At 42.2% G+C, this 19,869-nt stretch overlaps 1 protein-coding gene across 1 annotated transcript in view; it reads right to left on the bottom strand.

Moving 5' to 3' along the window:
* Positions 1–19,869, bottom strand: part of nmnat2 (nicotinamide nucleotide adenylyltransferase 2) — a 28,251-nt gene that overhangs the window by 3,039 nt on the left and 5,343 nt on the right. Inside the window, exons 3-6 of the mRNA XM_056410569.1 lie at positions 10,101–10,168; positions 5,059–5,137; positions 1,684–1,810; positions 1,519–1,599 (exon numbers count right to left, since the gene is read on the bottom strand). Coding sequence (XP_056266544.1) covers positions 1,519–1,599; positions 1,684–1,810; positions 5,059–5,137; positions 10,101–10,168 — 355 coding nt within the window. The remainder of the gene's footprint in view (positions 1–1,518; positions 1,600–1,683; positions 1,811–5,058; positions 5,138–10,100; positions 10,169–19,869) is intronic.

Raw genomic sequence — 19,869 nt, 5'->3', positions numbered from 1 at the left:
ACTGTGTATTTGAGTGTACTAGTGAGTACTTGTGTGTGTTGAGTGTACTGTGAGTACCGTGTGTATTTGAGAGTGTACTCGTGAGTACTCGTGAGTACTTGAGAGTGTACTCGTGTGTATTGAGAGTGTACTCGTGAGTCCTCGTGTATTTGAGAGTGTACTCGTGTAGTGAGTATTTGAGGTACTGTGTACTGTGAGTACTGTGAGTACTCGTGAGTATTTGAGGGTGTACTCGTGAGTCCTGGTGTGTATTTGGGAGTGTACTGTACTCGTGAGTACTCGTGTGTATTTGAGAGTGTACTCGTGGTGAGTACTAGTGAGTACTCGTGTGTACTGAGGTACTAGTGAGTACTAGTGTGTATTTGAGAGTGTACTCGTGTGTACTCGTGTGTATTTGAGAGTGTACTCGTGAGTACTCGTGAGTCCTCGTGTGTATTTGAGAGTGTACTCGTGAGTACTAGTGAGTACTCGTGAGTCCTCGTGTGTATTTGAGAGTGTACTCGTGTGTACTAGTGAGTACTCGTGTGTATTTGAGAGTGTACTCGTGAGTACTCGTGAGTACTCGTGTGTATTTGAGAGTGTACTAGTGAGTACTCGTGTGTATTTGAGAGTGTACTCGTGAGTACTCGTGTGTATTTGAGAGTGTACTCGTGAGTACTCGTGTGTATTTGAGAGTGTACTAGTGAGTACTAGTGAGTACTCGTGAGTACTCGTGTGTATTTGAGAGTGTACTCGTGAGTCCTCGTGTGTATTTGAGAGTGTACTCGTGAGTCCTCGTGTGTATTTGAGAGTGTACTCGTGAGTACTCGTGTGTATTTGAGAGTGTACTCGTGAGTCCTCGTGTGTATTTGAGAGTGTACTCGTGAGTCCTCGTGTGTATTTGAGAGTGTACTAGTGAGTACTAGTGAGTACTCGTGAGTACTCGTGTGTATTTGAGAGTGTACTCGTGAGTCCTCGTGTGTATTTGAGAGTGTACTCGTGAGTACTCGTGTGTATTTGAGAGTGTACTCGTGAGTACTAGTCGTGAGTCCTCGTGTGTATTTGAGAGTGTACTCGTGAGTCCTCGTGTGTATTTGAGAGTGTACTAGTGAGTACTAGTGAGTACCGTGAGTCGTGTGTATTTGAGAGTGTACTCGTGAGTCCTCGTGTGTATTTGAGAGTGTACTCGTGAGTACTCGTGTGTATTTGAGAGTGTACTCGTGAGTACTAGTGAGTACTCGTGTGTATTTGAGAGTGTACTAGTGAGTACTCGTGAGTACTCGTGAGTCCTCGTGTGTATTTGAGAGTGTACTCGTGAGTACTAGTGAGTACTCGTGTGTATTTGAGAGTGTACTCGTGAGTACTCGTGAGTCCTCGTGTGTATTTGAGAGTGTACTCGTGAGTCCTCGTGTGTATTTGAGAGTGTACTCGTGAGTCCTCGTGTGTATTTGAGAGTGTACTCGTGAGTCCTCGTGTGTATTTGAGAGTGTACTCGTGAGTACTAGTGAGTACTCGTGAGTCCTCGTGCGTCCGGCTCACCCATGAAGGTGAGGCGCTCCAGGTGAGGGCGGACGCAGCAGATCTTCCCAAAGCTCTCGCTGACCTTCCCCCACAGCTTGACTGGCAGAGCGGGAACATTAGTTATGACGACAACAACAACAACAACAACCAGAGGCTCCAGTTGCCGTGGTGACGGATACTCACTGGCCGTGGGCGTGTGGTTCATGTTGCTGTGGGTCTGGTAGATGGGAGGAGTCTGGTTCTGTGGCTGACCAATCACAGGAGTCGACGACGGCGTGTTGACGTTGGACAGAATGCAGCCGGTGACTCTCTGAGGAGAAACGACCCCACGGTTACCCCCCAGACCTGAGACCACCACGAGACCTGAGACCACCACGGGACCTGAGACCACCACGGGACCTGAGACCACCACGGGACCTGAGACCACCACGAGACCTGAGACCACCACGGGACCTGAGACCACCACGAGACCTGAGACCACCACGAGACCTGAGACCACCACGAGACCTGAGACCACCACGAGACCTGAGACCACCACGAGACCTGAGACCACCACGGGACCTGAGACCACCACGGGACCTGAGACCACCACGGGACCTGAGACCACCACGGGACCTGAGACCACCACGAGACCTGAGACCACCACACACATGAGACCACCACAGGACCTGAGACCACCACGAGACCTGAGACCACCACGGGACCTGAGACCACCACGGGACCTGAGACCACCACGGGACCTGAGACCACCACGAGACCTGAGACCACCACGGGACCTGAGACCACCACGAGACCTGAGACCACCACGGGACCTGAGACCACCACGAGACCTGAGACCACCACGAGACCTGAGACCACCACGGGACCTGAGACCACCACGGGACCTGAGACCACCACGAGACCTGAGAACACCACGAGATCTGAGACCACCACGGGACCTGAGACCACCACGAGACCTGAGACCACCACGGGACCTGAGACCACCACGGGACCTGAGACCACCACGAGACCTGAGACCACCACGAGACCTGAGACCACCACGGGACCTGAGACCACCACGAGACCTGAGACCACCACGGGACCTGAGACCACCACGGGACCTGAGACCACCACGGGACCTGAGACCACCACGGGACCTGAGACCACCACGGGACCTGAGACCACCACGGACCTGAGACCACCACGGACCTGAGACCACCACGGACCTGAGACCACCACAGGACCTGAGACCACCACGGACCTGAGACCACCACAGGACCTGAGACCACCACGGACCTGAGACCACCACAGGGACCTGAGACCACCACGAGACCTGAGACCACCACGGACCTGAGACCACCACAGGACCTGAGACCACCACGGACCTGAGACCACCACGGACCTGAGACCACCACGAGACCTGAGACCACCACAGGACCTGAGACCACCACGAGACCTGAGACCACCACGGACCTGAGACCACCACGAGACCTGAGACCACCACGGGACCTGAGACCACCACGAGACCTGAGACCACCACGGGACCTGAGACCACCACGAGACCTGAGACCACCACAGGACCTGAGACCACCACGGACCTGAGACCACCACAGGACCTGAGACCACCACGAGACCTGAGACCACCACGGACCTGAGACCACCACGGGACCTGAGACCACCACGAGACCTGAGACCACCACGAGACCTGAGACCACCACAGGACCTGAGACCACCACGAGACCTGAGACCACCACGGACCTGAGACCACCACAGGACCTGAGACCACCACGAGACCTGAGACCACCACGGACCTGAGACCACCACAGGACCTGAGACCACCACGGACCTGAGACCACCACGAGACCTGAGACCACCACGGGACCTGAGACCACCACGAGACCTGAGACCACCACGAGACCTGAGACCACCACGGGACCTGAGACCACCACGGGACCTGAGACCACCACGAGACCTGAGACCACCACGAGACCTGAGACCACCACGAGACCTGAGACCACCACGAGACCTGAGACCACCACGGGACCTGAGACCACCACGAGACCTGAGACCACCACGGGACCTGAGACCACCACGAGACCTGAGACCACCACGGGACCTGAGACCACCACGGGACCTGAGACCACCACGAGACCTGAGACCACCACGGGACCTGAGACCACCACGGGACCTGAGACCACCACGAGACCTGAGACCACCACGGGACCTGAGACCACCACGAGACCTGAGACCACCACGGGACCTGAGACCACCACGAGACCTGAGACCACCAGGACCTGAAGACCACCACGAGACCTGAAGACCACCACGAGACCTGAAGACCACCACGGTCAACCCTCAGGACCTGAAGACCACCACGGGACCTGAGACCACCATGAGACCTGAAGACCACCACGAGACCTGAGACCACCACGGGACCTGAAGACCACCACGAGACCTGAGACCACCACGGGACCTGAAGACCACCACGGGACCTGAGACCACCACGGGACCTGAGACCACCACGGGACCTGAGACCACCACGAGACCTGAGACCACCACGAGACCTGAAGACCACCACGAGACCTGAGACCACCACGGGACCTGAGACCACCACGGTCAACCCTCAGGACCTGAAGACCACCACGAGACCTGAAGACCACCACGAGACCTGAAGACCACCACGGTCAACCCTCAGGACCTGAAGACCACCACGAGACCTAAAGACCACCACAAGACCTGAAGACCACCACGAGACCTGAAGACCACCACGAGACCTGAAGACCACCACGGTCAACCCCCAGGACCAGAGACCACCACAAGACCTGAAGACCACCACGAGACCTGAAGACCACCACGGTTACCCCCCAGGACCAGAGACCACCACGAGACCTGAAGACCACCACGAGACCTGAAGACCACCACGGTCAACCCCCAGGACCAGAGACCACCACGAGACCTGAAGACCATCACGGTCAACCCCCAGGACCAGAGACCACCACGAGACATGAAGACCACCACGAGACCTGAAGACCACCACGGTCAACCCTCAGGACCTGAAGACCACCACGAGACCTAAAGACCACCACAAGACCTGAAGACCACCACGAGACCTGAAGACCACCACGGTCAACCCCCAGGACCAGAGACCACCATGAGACCTGAAGACCACAACGGTCAACCCCCAGGACCAGAGACCACCACAAGACCTGAAGACCAGCACTAGACCTGAAGACCACCACGAGACCTGAAGACCATCACGAGACCTGAAGACCACAACGGTCAACCCCCAGGACCAGAGACCACTACGAGACCTGAAGACCACAACGGTCAACCCCCTAGACCCAGAGACCACCACAAGACCTGAAGACCACAACGGTCAACCCCCCAGGCCCAGAAGACCACCACGAGACCTGAGGACCACAACGTCCACCAAGTCCACATGGAACCGCCCTGTGCTCCATCCTGGTGCAGACCAGGCGGGTTCCTCACCCTGAGACTCAACCCCCCGCGACACTCACCGTGAAGGTCTTGAGTCATTTGAGACATTTTCAAGCCAATGAAAGGAGAAGCGGTCCTCACCTTCATGAGGTCTCGGTGATGCTCCAGCACGCTGCAGGTGGTCTGCCAGGTGTCCTGGTAACACTCCCAGGGGTCCACCCTGCACCACAACACTCATCACATCAGACTGGGTCCATGAGACATGAGAAACATCATGAGACATCATGAGACATGTGAAACATGAGAGACATCATGAGACATGAGAGACAACATGAGACATGTGAGACAACATGAGACATGTGAAACATGTGAGACATGAGAGACAACATGAGACATGTGAGACAACATGAGACATGTGAAACATGTGAGACATGAGAGACATGTGAAACATGAGAGACATCATGAGACATGAGAGACAACATGAGACATGTGAGACATGAGAGACATGTGAGACATGAGAGACAACATGAGACATGTGAGACAACATGAGACATGAGAGACATGTGAGACATGTGAAACATGAGAGACATCATGAGACATGAGAGACAACATGAGACATGTGAGACAACATGAGACATGTGAAACATGAGAGACATCATGAGACATGAGACAACATGAGACATGAGAGACAACATGAGACATGTGAGACATGAGAGACATGTGAGACATGAGAGACAACATGAGACATGTGAAACATGTGAGACATGTGAGACATGTGAGACATGAGAGACATGTGAGACATGAGAGACAACATGAGACATGTGAGACATGAGAGACAACATGAGACATGTGAAACATGTGAGACATGAGAGACAACATGAGACATGTGAGACAACATGAGACATGTGAGACATGAGAGACAACATGAGACATGTGAAACATGAGAGACATCATGAGACATGAGAGACAACATGAGACATGTGAGACATGAGAGACAACATGAGACATGTGAGACAACATGAGACATGTGAGACATGAGAGACAACATGAGACATGTGAAACATGTGAGACAACATGAGACATGTGAAACATGAGAGACAACATGAGACATGAGAGACAACATGAGACATGTGAGACAACATGAGACATGTGAAACATCATGAGACATGAGAGACAACATGAGACATGTGAGACAACATGAGACATGTGAGACAACATGAGACATGTGAGACATCATGAGACATGTGAGACAATGTGAGACATGAGAGACAACATGAGACATGTGAAACATGTGAGACGTGTGAGACAACATGAGACATGTGAGACAACATGAGACATGTGAGACAACATGAGAGAGACAACATGAGACATGAGACATGAGAGACAACATGAGACATGTGAAACATGTGAGACGTGTGAGACAACATGAGACATGTGAGACATGAGAGACAACATGAGACATGTGAGACAACATGAGACATGTGAAACATGTGAGACATGAGAGACAACATGAGACATGTGAGACAACATGAGACATGTGAAACATGTGAGACATGAGACAACATGAGACATGTGAGACATGAGAGACAACATGAGACATGTGTGAGACAACATGAGACATGTGAGACAATGTGAGACATGAGAGACAACATGAGACATGTGAGACAACATGAGACATGTGAGACACATGAGACATGAGACATGGAGACATGAGAGACAACATGAGACATGGAAACATGTGAGACAACATGAGACATGTGAAACATGAGAGACATCATGAGACATGAGAGACAACATGAGACATGTGAGACATGAGAGACATGTGAGACAACATGAGACATGTGAAACATGAGACATGAGACATGAGACAACATGAGACATCATGAGACATGAGACAACATGAGACATGTGAAACATGAGAGACATGTGAGACAACATGAGACATGAGACAACATGAGACATGAGAGACAACATGAGACATGTGAGACAACATGAGACATGAGAGACAACATGAGACATGTGAAACATGTGAGACATGAGAGACAACATGAGACATGTGAGAGACATGAGAGACATCATGAGACATGAGAGACAACATGAGACATGTGAGACATGAGAGACAACATGAGACATGTGAAACATGTGAGACATGAGAGACAACATGAGACATGTGAGACAACATGAGACATGAGAGACATGAGAGACAACATGAGACATGTGAAACATGTGAGACATCATGAGACATGAGAGACAACATGAGACATGTGAGACATGAGACAACATGAGACATGTGAGACAACATGAGACATGTGAGACATGAGAGACAACATGAGACATGTGAAACATGTGAGACAACATGAGACATGTGAAACATGAGAGACAACATGAGACATGAGAGACAACATGAGACATGTGAGACAACATGAGACATGTGAGACATCATGAGACATGAGAGACAACATGAGACATGTGAGACAACATGAGACATGTGAGACATCATGAGACATGAGAGACAACATGAGACATGTGAGACAACATGAGATATGTGAGACATGAGAGACAACATGAGACATGTGAAACATGTGAGACGTGTGAGACAACATGAGACATGTGAGACATGAGAGACAACATGAGACATGTGAGACAACATGAGACATGTGAGACAACATGAGACATGTGAGACATGTGATACATGAGAGACAACATGAGACATGTGAGACAACATGAGACATGAGAGACATCATGAGACATGAGAGACAACATGAGACATGTGAGACAACATGAGACATGTGAGACAACATGAGACATGTGAGACATGAGAGACAACATGAGACATGTGAGACATGAGAGACAACATGAGACATGTGAAACATGTGAGACATGAGAGACAACATGAGACATGTGAAACATGTGAGACATCATGAGACATGAGAGACAACATGAGACATGTGAGACAACATGAGACATGTGAAACATGTGAGACATGAGAGACAACATGAGACATGTGAGACAACATGAGACATGAGAGACAACATGAGACATGTGAGACATGAGAGACAACATGAGACATGTGAAACATGTGAGACATGTGAGACATGTGAGACATGTGAAACATGTGAGACATGTGAGACATGAGAGACAACATGAGACATGTGAAACATGTGAGACAACATCAGACATGTGAGACATGTGAAACATGTGAGACATGAGAGACAACATGAGACATGTGAGACATGAGAGACAACATGAGACATGTGAAACATGTGAGACAACATGAGACATGAGAGACAACATGAGACATGTGAGACAACATGAGACATGTGAGACAACATGAGAGACATGTGAGACATCATGAGACATGAGAGACAACATGAGACATGTGAGACAACATGAGACATGTGAGACATCATGAGACATGAGAGACAACATGAGACATGTGAGACAACATGAGACATGTGAGACATGAGAGACAACATGAGACATGTGAGACAACATGAGACATGTGAGACATGAGAGACAACATGAGACATGTGAGACATGAGACAACATGAGACATGTGAAACATGTGAGACGTGTGAGACAACATGAGACATGTGAGACATGAGAGACAACATGAGACATGTGAGACAACATGAGACATGTGAGACAACATGAGACATGTGAGACATGTGATACATGAGAGACAACATGAGGCATGAGAGACATCATGAGACATGAGAGACAACATGAGACATGTGAAAATGTGAGACATCATGAGACATGAGAGACAACATGAGACATGTGAGACATGAGAGACAACATGAGACATGTGAGACAACATGAGCCATGTGAGACATGAGAGACAACATGAGACATGTGAGACATGAGAGACAACATGAGACATGTGAAACATGTGAGACATGTGAGACAACATGAGACATGTGAAACATGTGAGACATGATAGACAACATGAGACATGTGAGACATGAGACAACATGAGACATGTGAGACAACATGAGACATGAGAGACAACATGAGACATGTGAAACATGTGAGACATGAGAGACATCATGAGACATGAGAGACAACATGAGACATGAGAGACAACATGAGACATGTGAGACAACATGAGACATCATGAGAGACAACATGAGACATGTGAAACATGTGAGACAACATGAGACATGCGAGACAACATGAGACATGAGAGACAACATGAGACATGAGACAACATGAGACATGTGAAACATGTGAGACAACATGAGACATGTGAGACAACATGAGACATGTGAAACATGTGAGACATGAGAGACAACATGAGACATGAGAGACAACATGAGACATGTGAGACATGTGAGACATGAGAGACAACATGAGACATGTGAAACATGTGAGACATGAGACATCATGAGACAACATGAGACATGAGAGACAACATGAAACATGTGAGACATGAGAGACAACATGAGACATGTGAGACAACATGAGACATGTGAAACATGTGAGACAACATGAGACATGTGAAACATGAGAGACAACATGAGACATGTGAAACATGTGAGACAACATGAGACATGTGAGACATGAGAGACAACATGAGACATGTGAAACATGTGAGACATGAGAGACAACATGAGACATGTGAGACATGTGAAACATGTGAGACATGAGAGACAACATGAGACATGAGAGACAACATGAGACATGTGAAACATGTGAGACATGTGAGACAACATGAGACATGTGAAACATGTGAGACATGAGAGACAACATGAGACATGTGAGACATGTGAAACATGTGAGACAACATGAGACATGTGAGACATGAGAGACAACATGAGACATGTGAGACATGTGAAACATGTGAGACATGTGAGACATGAGAGACAACATGAGACATGTGAAACATGTGAGACATGAGAGACAACATGAGACATGAGACAACACGAGACATGTGAAACATGTGAGACAACATGAGACATGAGAGACAACATGAGACATGTGAGACATGAGAGACAACATGTGAGACATGTGAGACATGAGACATGTGAGACATGAGACATGTGAGAGAGGACATCATAACATATATGAGCTCATTTTATAACTAAACATCTGATAGTATAATTAAATATCTCTTCGCTGGTTTGCAGTAAGTGAAAGTGGGCGTGGCTAGAGTGGTCTACCAAAGAGAGGAGGAGTCTCACCTGATCCAATCAGAGGACTGGACCGCCATCTGACACATGGTGAGACGATGTCTGCTGGGCACTAAACCCTGGAGACACGAGACCAGCATTAAAGTTATAGAGTTATAGAGCTATATAGTTATAGAGTTATAGAGTTATATAGTTAGAGTTATATAGTTATAGAGTTATAGAGCTATATAGTTATAGAGTTATATAGTTATAGAGTTATATAGTTATAGAGTTATAGAGCTATATAGTTATAGAGTTATATAGTTATAGAGTTATACAGTTATAGAGTTATAGAGCTATATAGTTATAGAGTTATATAGTTATAGAGCTATATAGTTATAGAATTATAGAGCTATATAGTTATAGAGTTATACAGTTATAGAGTTATATAGTTATAGAGTTATACAGTAATATAGTTATAGAGTTATATAGTTATAGAGCTATATAGTTAGAGTTATATAGTTATAGAGCTATATAGTTATAGAGCTATATAGTTATAGAGTAATATAGTTATAGAGCTATATAGTTATAGAGTTATATAGTTATAGAGCTATATAGTTTTAGAGTTATAGAGCTATATAGTTATATAGTTATAGAGTAATATAGTTATAGAGTTATATAGTTATAGAGCTATATAGTTATAGAGTTATATAGTTATAAAGTAATATAGTTATAGAGTGATATAGTTATAGAGTGATATAGTTATAGAGTTATATAGTTATAGACTAATATAGTTATAGAGCTATATAGTTATAGTTATATAGTTATAGAGCTATATAGTTATAGAGTTATAGAGTTATAGAGCTATATAGTTATAGAGCTATATATTTATATTGTTATAGAGTTATAGTTATATAGTTATAGAGTAATATAGTTATAGAGCTATATAGTTATATAGTTATAGAGCTATATAGTTATAGAGCTATATATTTATATAGTTATAGAGTTATAGTTATAGAGTAATATAGTTATAGAGCTATATAGTTATAGAGTAATATAGTTATAGAGCTATATAGTTATAGAGTTATAGAGCTATAGAGTTATAGAGCTATATAGTTATATAGTTAAAGAGTTATATAGTTAGAGCTATATAGTTATAGAGTTATAGAGCTATATAGTTATAGAGTTATATAGTTATATAGTTATATAGTTAAAGAGTTATATAGTTATAGAGCTATATAGTTATAGAGTTATAGAGTTATATAGTTATAGAGCTATATAGTTATAGAGTTATAGAGCTATATAGTTATATAGTTATATAGTTATAGAGCTATATAGTTATAGAGTTATAGAGCTATATAGTTATACAGTTATAGAGTAATATAGTTATATAGTTATAGAGTTATACAGTTATAGAGTTATAGAGCTATATAGTTATATAGTTAGAGTTATATAGTTATAGAGTTAGTCAAGTCAAGTCAAGTCTTTCATTGTCAGATACACAGAATGACACAGGGTCAGACTGGGCACTGAAATTCTTAGGACAAGGCACCACGACAACTACCATAGCAAACATAATATAACATAACATAACATGACATACACACTGTACAAGAACTCTGAACATAATACTAACATATATACATATAATACACATAATAACTAGACTACAGACAATGGGAGTAGCAGGAAGTGAAAGCAGGTAGTGCAATAGAAAGTGTAAGTGTAAGTACAAGGCTGAAAGTGACAGTGTGTGTAAAGTGTCGAGTGCAAAAGTGTCGATCGTGTGTCAGTGTCCATTGAGCAGCCTGATGGCTCTCGGGAAGAAACTGTTCTCCAGTCTCTGTGTGCGAGACCGGATCCTACGGGACGCCTTCCAGAAGGCAGCGGGGTGAACAGGCTGAAGGCTGATGATGGCAGTCCTTTAGGATCCTGCCAGTCTTCCTGAGGCATCGTGTGGTCTGTGTCCTGCAGGGAGCTCCCTACCGATGATGAACTCCGCAGTCCTGACCACACGGCGTCGGGCCTTGCGGTCCTTGGCTGTGCAGCTCCCATACCACACTGTGATGCACCCAGTCAGGATGCTTTCTATTGTGCATCTGGAGACATTGGTGAGGATGACTGAATCCATGCCAAACTTCTTCAGTCTCCTCAGGAAGAAGAGGCGCTTCCGGGCCGCTTTGACCACCTTGTCTGTGTGAGCAGACCAGGTAAGGTCGTTGCTGATGTTGACCCCGAGGAACCTGAAGCAGCTGACCGTTTCCACTGCAGAACCGTTGATATGCAGGGGTGCTCCTCCACCTGCCGTCTCCTAAAGTCCACAATCATCTCCTTTGTCTTGCTGATGTTGAGAGAGGCTATTATCCTGACACCATGTAGTCAGGGTAGCAACCTCCTCTCTGGAGGCTGACTCATCATTGCCAGTGATGAGGCCCACAATGGTTGTGTCATCAGCAAACTTGACAATGAGGTTGGAGCTGTGCGTAGCTACACAGTCATGTGTGAACAAGGAGAACAGGAGGGGGCTGAGCACACAGCCCTGGGGGGTGCCTGTGTTGGTGATTATTGTAGATGAGGTGCGGTCACCGATTCTCACCACCTGTGGCCTCCCCGTCAGGAAGTCGAAGACCCATTTGCATAGGGAGGTGCTGAGTCCCAGGTCCACGAGCTTGGAGACGAGTCTGGAGGGGATGATGGTATTGAATGCTGAACTGTAGTCAATGAACAGCATCCTCACATATGTATTCCCTTTGTCCAGGTGGGTGAGGGCGGTGTGCGTGGTCAGGGCTATGGCATCGTCTGTAGACCTGTTGGACCGGTATGCAGACTGCATCGGGTCCAGGGTGGGAGGCAGCAAGGAGCAGATGAATGATTTGACCAGCCGCTCAAAGCACTTCATGATCACAGAGGTCAGTGCTACCGGGCGGTAGTCATTCAAGCAGGTGACCTTGGTGATCTTGGGCACAGGGACGATGGTGGTCCGTTTGAAGCATGTGGGGAGTACAGACAGGCTGAGGGAGAGGTTGAAGATGTCGCTGAAGACCCCCGCTAGCTGGTCAGCGCAACCCCTGAGGGCCCTACTTGATATGCCATCCGGGCCAGGTGCCTTGCGAGGGTTGATCTTATTGAAGCAGCGCCTCACCTCTGCTACAGTTATAGTAGGCACACCACTGGTTGGGCCCTCAGGTAGCTCCGCTGCAGGGGGGTCACTGTCCCTCTCAAAACGAGCGTAAAAAGCATTCAGCTGGTCTGGAAGAAGGACAGAGGACTGGGTCTCACTGCAGCCCCTCCCCTTGTAGTCTGTAATGGCTCTTAATCCACTCCACATGCGCCTGGGGTCAGAGCCATGGTAGCTAGACTCCACCTTGCTCCTGTATGTCCTCTTTGCAGCTTTGATGGCCCTCAAAAGGTCGTATCTGGACTTCCTGTACTGATCAGGATCCCCGGAGTTAAAGGCAGCAGACCGGACTCTAAGGTGGGTCCGGACCGCGGCGTCAACCCAGGGCTTCTGATTAGGGAAAGACCGGACAGTCTTCTTCGGGACGATGTCCTCAATGCAATATTGGATGTAACTGGAAACAGTGTCTGTATACTCATTAATGTCCCCATCTGCTGCTTCCCGAAACATCAGCCAGTCAGTGTTGTCAAAACAGTCCTGGAGAGTCGCCACACCCTCGTCACTCCATTGGTGGACTGTCCTCTCAGCCGGTCTGACCTGTTTTAGCTTTTGTCTATATGCGGGGAGCAGAAGAATGGAGGTGTGATCAGCTTTACCAAAAGCAGGGCGGGGAGGGTTTGTAACTGCCCCGGAATGTCGTATAACAATGGTCAAGGGTCTGATCTCCACGTGTGAAGAAGTCAATGTGCTGATAGTATTTAGGCAGGACTTTCTTCATGTTGGCTCTGTTGAAATCCCCAACCACAATAAAGGCTGCCTCTGGGTGCACATTCTCCAGACCGTTGATAATTCCATACAGTTCATCCAGAGCAGTAGCCTTATCTACTTGGGGGGGAATGTAGACTACACTCAGAACGACTGCAGTAAACTCCCGCGGTAGATAGAAGGGTCTGATTTTTACAGTCAACAGCTCGAGTTATATAGTTATAGAGCTATATAGTTATATAGTTATAGAGCTATATAGTTATAGAGCTATATAGTTATAGAGCTATATAGTTATATATTTATATTGTTATAGAGTTATAGTTATATAGTTATAGAGTAATATAGTTATAGAGCTATATAGTTATAGAGCTATATAGTTATATAGTTATAGAGTTATAGAGCTATATAGTTATAGAGCTATATATTTATATAGTTATAGAGTTATAGTTATAGAGTAATATAGTTATAGAGCTATATAGTTATAGAGTAATATAGTTATAGAGCTATATAGTTATAGAGTAATATAGTTATAGAGTTATAGAGCTATATAGTTATAGAGCTATATAGTTATAGAGTAATATAGTTATAGAGTTATAGAGTTATAGTGCTATATAGTTAAAGAGTTATATAGTTAGAGCTATATAGTTATAGAGTTATATAGTTATAGAGTTATAGAGTTATATAGTTATAGAGTTATAGAGCTATATAGTTATAGAGTTAGTTATATAGTTATAGAGCTATATAGTTATATAGTTATAGAGCTATATAGTTATAGAGTTATAGAGCTATATAGTTATAGAGTTATATAGTTATAGAGCTATATAGTTAAAGAGTTATATAGTTATAGAGTTATATAGTTAAAGAGTTATATAGTTATAGAGCTATATAGTTATATAGTTATATAGTTATAGAGCTATATAGTTATAGAGTTATATAGTTATAGAGCTATATAGTTATAGAGCTATATAGTTAAAGAGTTATATAGTTATAGAGCTATATAGTTATAGAGTTATATAGTTAAAGAGTTATATAGTTATAGAGCTATATAGTTATAGAGTAATATAGTTATAGAGTTATAGAGCTATATAGTTATAGAGTTATATAGTTATAGAGTTATAGAGCTATATAGTTAAAGAGTTATATAGTTAAAGAGTTATATAGTTATAGAGCTATATAGTTATAGAGTTATATAGTTATAGAGTTATATAGTTATAGAGCTATATAGTTATAGAGTTATATAGTTATAGAGTTATATAGTTATAGAGCTATATAGTTATAGAGCTATATAATTATAGAGTAATATAGTTATAGAGTTATAGAGCTATATAGTTATAGAGCTATATAGTTAAAGAGTTATATAGTTATAGAGTTATATAGTTAAAGAGTTATATAGTTATAGAGCTATATAGTTATATAGTTATATAGTTATAGAGCTATATAGTTATAGAGTTATATAGTTATAGAGCTATATAGTTATAGAGCTATATAGTTAAAGAGTTATATAGTTATAGAGCTATATAGTTATAGAGTTATATCGTTAAAGAGTTATATAGTTATAGAGCTATATAGTTATAGAGTAATATAGTTATAGAGTTATAGAGCTATATAGTTATAGAGTTATATAGTTATAGAGTTATAGAGCTATATAGTTAAAGAGTTATATAGTTATAGAGTTATATAGTTAAAGAGTTATATAGTTATAGAGCTATATAGTTATAGAGTTATATAGTTATAGAGCTATATAGTTATAGAGTTATATAGTTATAGAGTTATATAGTTATAGAGCTATATAGTTATAGAGCTATATAATTATAGAGTAATATAGTTATAGAGTTATAGAGCTATATAGTTATAGAGTAATATAGTTATAGAGTTATAGAGTTATAGAGCTATATAGTTATAGAGTTATAGTGCTATATAGTTAAAGAGTTATATAGTTAGAGCTATATAGTTATAGAGTTATATAGTTATATAGTTATAGAGTTATAGAGCTATATAGTTATAGAGTTATAGAGCTATATAGTTATAGAGTTAGTTATATAGTTATAGAGCTATATAGTTATAGAGTTATAGAGCTATATAGTTATAGAGTTATATAGTTATAGAGCTATATAGTTAAAGAGTTATATAGTTATAGAGTTATATAGTTAAAGAGTTATATAGTTATAGAGCTATATAGTTATATAGTTATAGAGCTATATAGTTATAGAGTTATATAGTTATAGAGCTATATAGTTATAGAGCTATATAGTTAAAGAGTTATATAGTTATAGAGCTATATAGTTATAGAGTTATATAGTTAAAGAGTTATATAGTTATAGAGCTATATAGTTATAAAGTAATATAGTTATAGAGTTATAGAGCTATATAGTTATAGAGTTATATAGTTATAGAGTTATAGAGCTATATAGTTAAAGAGTTATATAGTTATAGAGTTATATAGTTAAAGAGTTATATAGTTATAGAGCTATATAGTTATAGAGTTATATAGTTATAGAGCTATATAGTTATAGAGTTATATAGTTATAGAGTTATATAGTTATAGAGCTATATAGTTATAGAGCTATATAATTAAAGAGTTATATAGTTATAGAGTTATATAGTTATAGAGTTATATAGTTATAGAGCTATATAGTTATAGAGCTATATAGTTATAGAGCTAGATAGTTATAGAGTTATATAGTTATAGAGCTATATAGTTATAGAGTTATATAGTTAAAGAGTTATATAGTTATAGAGCTATATAGTTATAGAGTTATATAGTTATATAGCTATATAGTTATAGAGTTATATAGTTATAGAGTTATATAGTTATAGAGCTATATAGTTATAGAGTTATATAGTTATAGAGCTATATAGTTATAGAGTTATATAGTTATAGAGCTATATAGTTATAGAGTTATATAGTTATAGAGCTATATAGTTATAGAGTAATATAGTTATAGAGTTATAGAGCTATATAGTTATAGAGCTATATAGTTATAGAGTAATATAGTTATAGAGTTATAGAGTTATAGAGCTATATAGTTATAGAGTTATAGTGCTATATAGTTAAAGAGTTATATAGTTAGAGCTATATAGTTATAGAGTTATATAGTTATAGAGTTATAGAGCTATATAGTTATAGAGTTATATAGTTATAGAGTTATAGAGCTATATAGTTATAGAGTTAGTTATATAGTTATAGAGCTATATAGTTATAGAGTTATAGAGCTATATAGTTATAGAGTTATATAGTTATAGAGCTATATAGTTAAAGAGTTATATAGTTATAGAGTTATATAGTTAAAGAGTTATATAGTTATAGAGCTATATAGTTATAGAGTTATATAGTTATAGAGCTATATAGTTATAGAGCTATATAGTTAAAGAGTTATATAGTTATAGAGCTATATAGTTATAGAGTTATATAGTTAAAGAGTTATATAGTTATAGAGCTATATAGTTATAGAGTAATATAGTTATAGAGTTATAGAGCTATATAGTTATAGAGTTATATAGTTATAGAGTTATAGAGCTATATAGTTAAAGAGTTATATAGTTATAGAGTTATATAGTTAAAGAGTTATATAGTTATAGAGCTATATAGTTATAGAGTTATAGAGCTATATAGTTATAGAGTTATATAGTTATAGAGTTATATAGTTATAGAGCTATATAGTTATAGAGCTATATAATTAAAGAGTTATATAGTTATAGAGTTATATAGTTATAGAGTTATATAGTTATAGAGCTATATAGTTATAGAGCTATATAGTTATAGAGCTAGATAGTTATAGAGTTATATAGTTATAGAGCTATATAGTTAAAGAGTTATAGAGTTATATAGTTAAAGAGTTATATAGTTATAGAGCTATATAGTTATAGAGTTATATAGTTATATAGCTATATAGTTATAGAGTTATATAGTTATAGAGTTATATAGTTATAGAGTTATATAGTTATAGAGTTATATAGTTATAGAGCTATATAGTTATAGAGTTATATAGTTATAGAGCTATATAGTTATAGAGTTATATAGTTATAGAGCTATATAGTTATAGAGTTATATAGTTATAGAGTTATAGAGTTATAGAGTTATATAGTTATAGAGCTATATAGTTAAAGAGTTATATAGTTATAGAGCTATATAGTTATAGAGTTATACATGTAGCCCTGGGGGGAAATACAAATAAGAATATAAATAAGCCACAAAGATCAATATATATCTTGTCTTGATTGATTGATTGGGCACACAGGTGTCAATTGGTCTCACCTGGTGGGGGCGGGGTTTAGAAGTTAAAAGGTGAAAGGAGAGAGTGGGAGAGATGAGAGATGATGGGTGAATGAAGTGTGAAGGTGCGTACTGCTGCAGGAAGACACTGCTCCCGAAAGACACTGCGACAGAAAGACACTGCTACAAAAAGACACTGCTCCCGGAAGACACTGCTACAGAAAGACACCGCGACAGAAAGACACTGCTACAGAAAGACACAGCGACAGAAAGACACTGCTACGGAAAGACACTGCTCCCGGAAGACACTGCTACAGAAAGACACTGCGACAGAAAGACACTGCTACAGAAAGACACTGCGACAGAAAGACACTGCTACAGAAAGACACTGCTCCCGGAAGACACTGCTACAGAAAGACACAGCGACAGAAAGACACTGCTCCCGGAAGACACTGCTACAGAAAGACACAGCGACAGAAAGACACTGCTACGGAAAGACACTGCTCCCGGAAGACACTGCTACAGAAAGACACAGCGACAGAAAGACACTGCTCCCGGAAGACACTGCTACAGAAAGACACTGCGACAGAAAGACACTGCTACAGAAAGACACTGCTCCCGGAAGACACTGCTACAGAAAGACACAGCGACAGAAAGACACTGCTACGGAAAGACACTGCTCCCGGAAGACACTGCTACAGAAAGACACCGCGACAGAAAGACACTGCTACAGAAAGACACTGCTCCCGGAAGACACTGCTACAGAAAGACACTGCGACAGAAAGACACTGCGACAGAAAGACACTGCTACAGAAAGACACTGCTCCCGGAAGACACTGCGACAGAAAGACACAGCGACAGAAAGACACTGCTACAGAAAGACACGGCTGCAGAAAGACACTGCGACAGAAAGACACTGCTCCCGGAAGACACTGCTACAGAAAGACACCGCGACAGAAAGACACTGCTACAGAAAGACACCGCGACAGAAAGACACTGCTACAGAAAGACACTGCTACAGAAAGACACTGCGACAGAAAGACACTGCGACAGAAAGACACAGCGACAGAAAGACACTGCTCCCGGAAGACACTGCGACAGAAAGACACCGCGACAGAAAGACACTGCTACAGAAAGACACTGCTACCGAAAGACACGGCTGCAGAAAGACACTGCTCCCGGAAGACACTGCTACAGAAAGACACCGCGACAGAAAGACACTGCTACAGAAAGACACTGCTACCGAAAGACACTGCTACCGAAAGACACTGCGACAGAAAGACACAGCGACAGAAAGACACTGCTTCCGAAAGACACTGCTACGGATAGACACGGCGGCGGAAAGACACTGCTACCGAAAGAAGGACGGCGCTGGAAGGAAAGAGCTGCAACAGGCCTGCCACGTGTTGGGGAGCGTGAGTGTGTGTGAGCGTGTATGTGGGCCCAATGGGGGGGGTAAATTAAGTGATTCATCACTATCATCATCAATGTTATCAATTTGTTTGGAGAAATTCGGTTTCTTAGTTTGATTGTTTTGTTTGTTTTGATTGTATTATTGGATATATCATTTATATCAGTAAACAAAGGGTGTTCACTAAAAGCGGTCATCTGGGGTCAGTTTGGTAATTTCCTATATGGTCGATCCAATTGATCACTAAAATCATGCTCAATAATAATGGAGACATGAACCCAACCACCCCATCTTTCTAATTCAAAGTGTTGGGGTGCTACATATAGTTAAAGAG

Source organism: Pseudoliparis swirei, unplaced genomic scaffold (genome assembly GCF_029220125.1).
Source record: "Pseudoliparis swirei isolate HS2019 ecotype Mariana Trench unplaced genomic scaffold, NWPU_hadal_v1 hadal_25, whole genome shotgun sequence".
NCBI lineage: Eukaryota > Metazoa > Chordata > Actinopteri > Perciformes > Liparidae > Pseudoliparis > Pseudoliparis swirei.
Note: the sequence above shows the minus strand (reverse complement) of the source record. Positions and strands in the feature narration are given on the sequence as shown.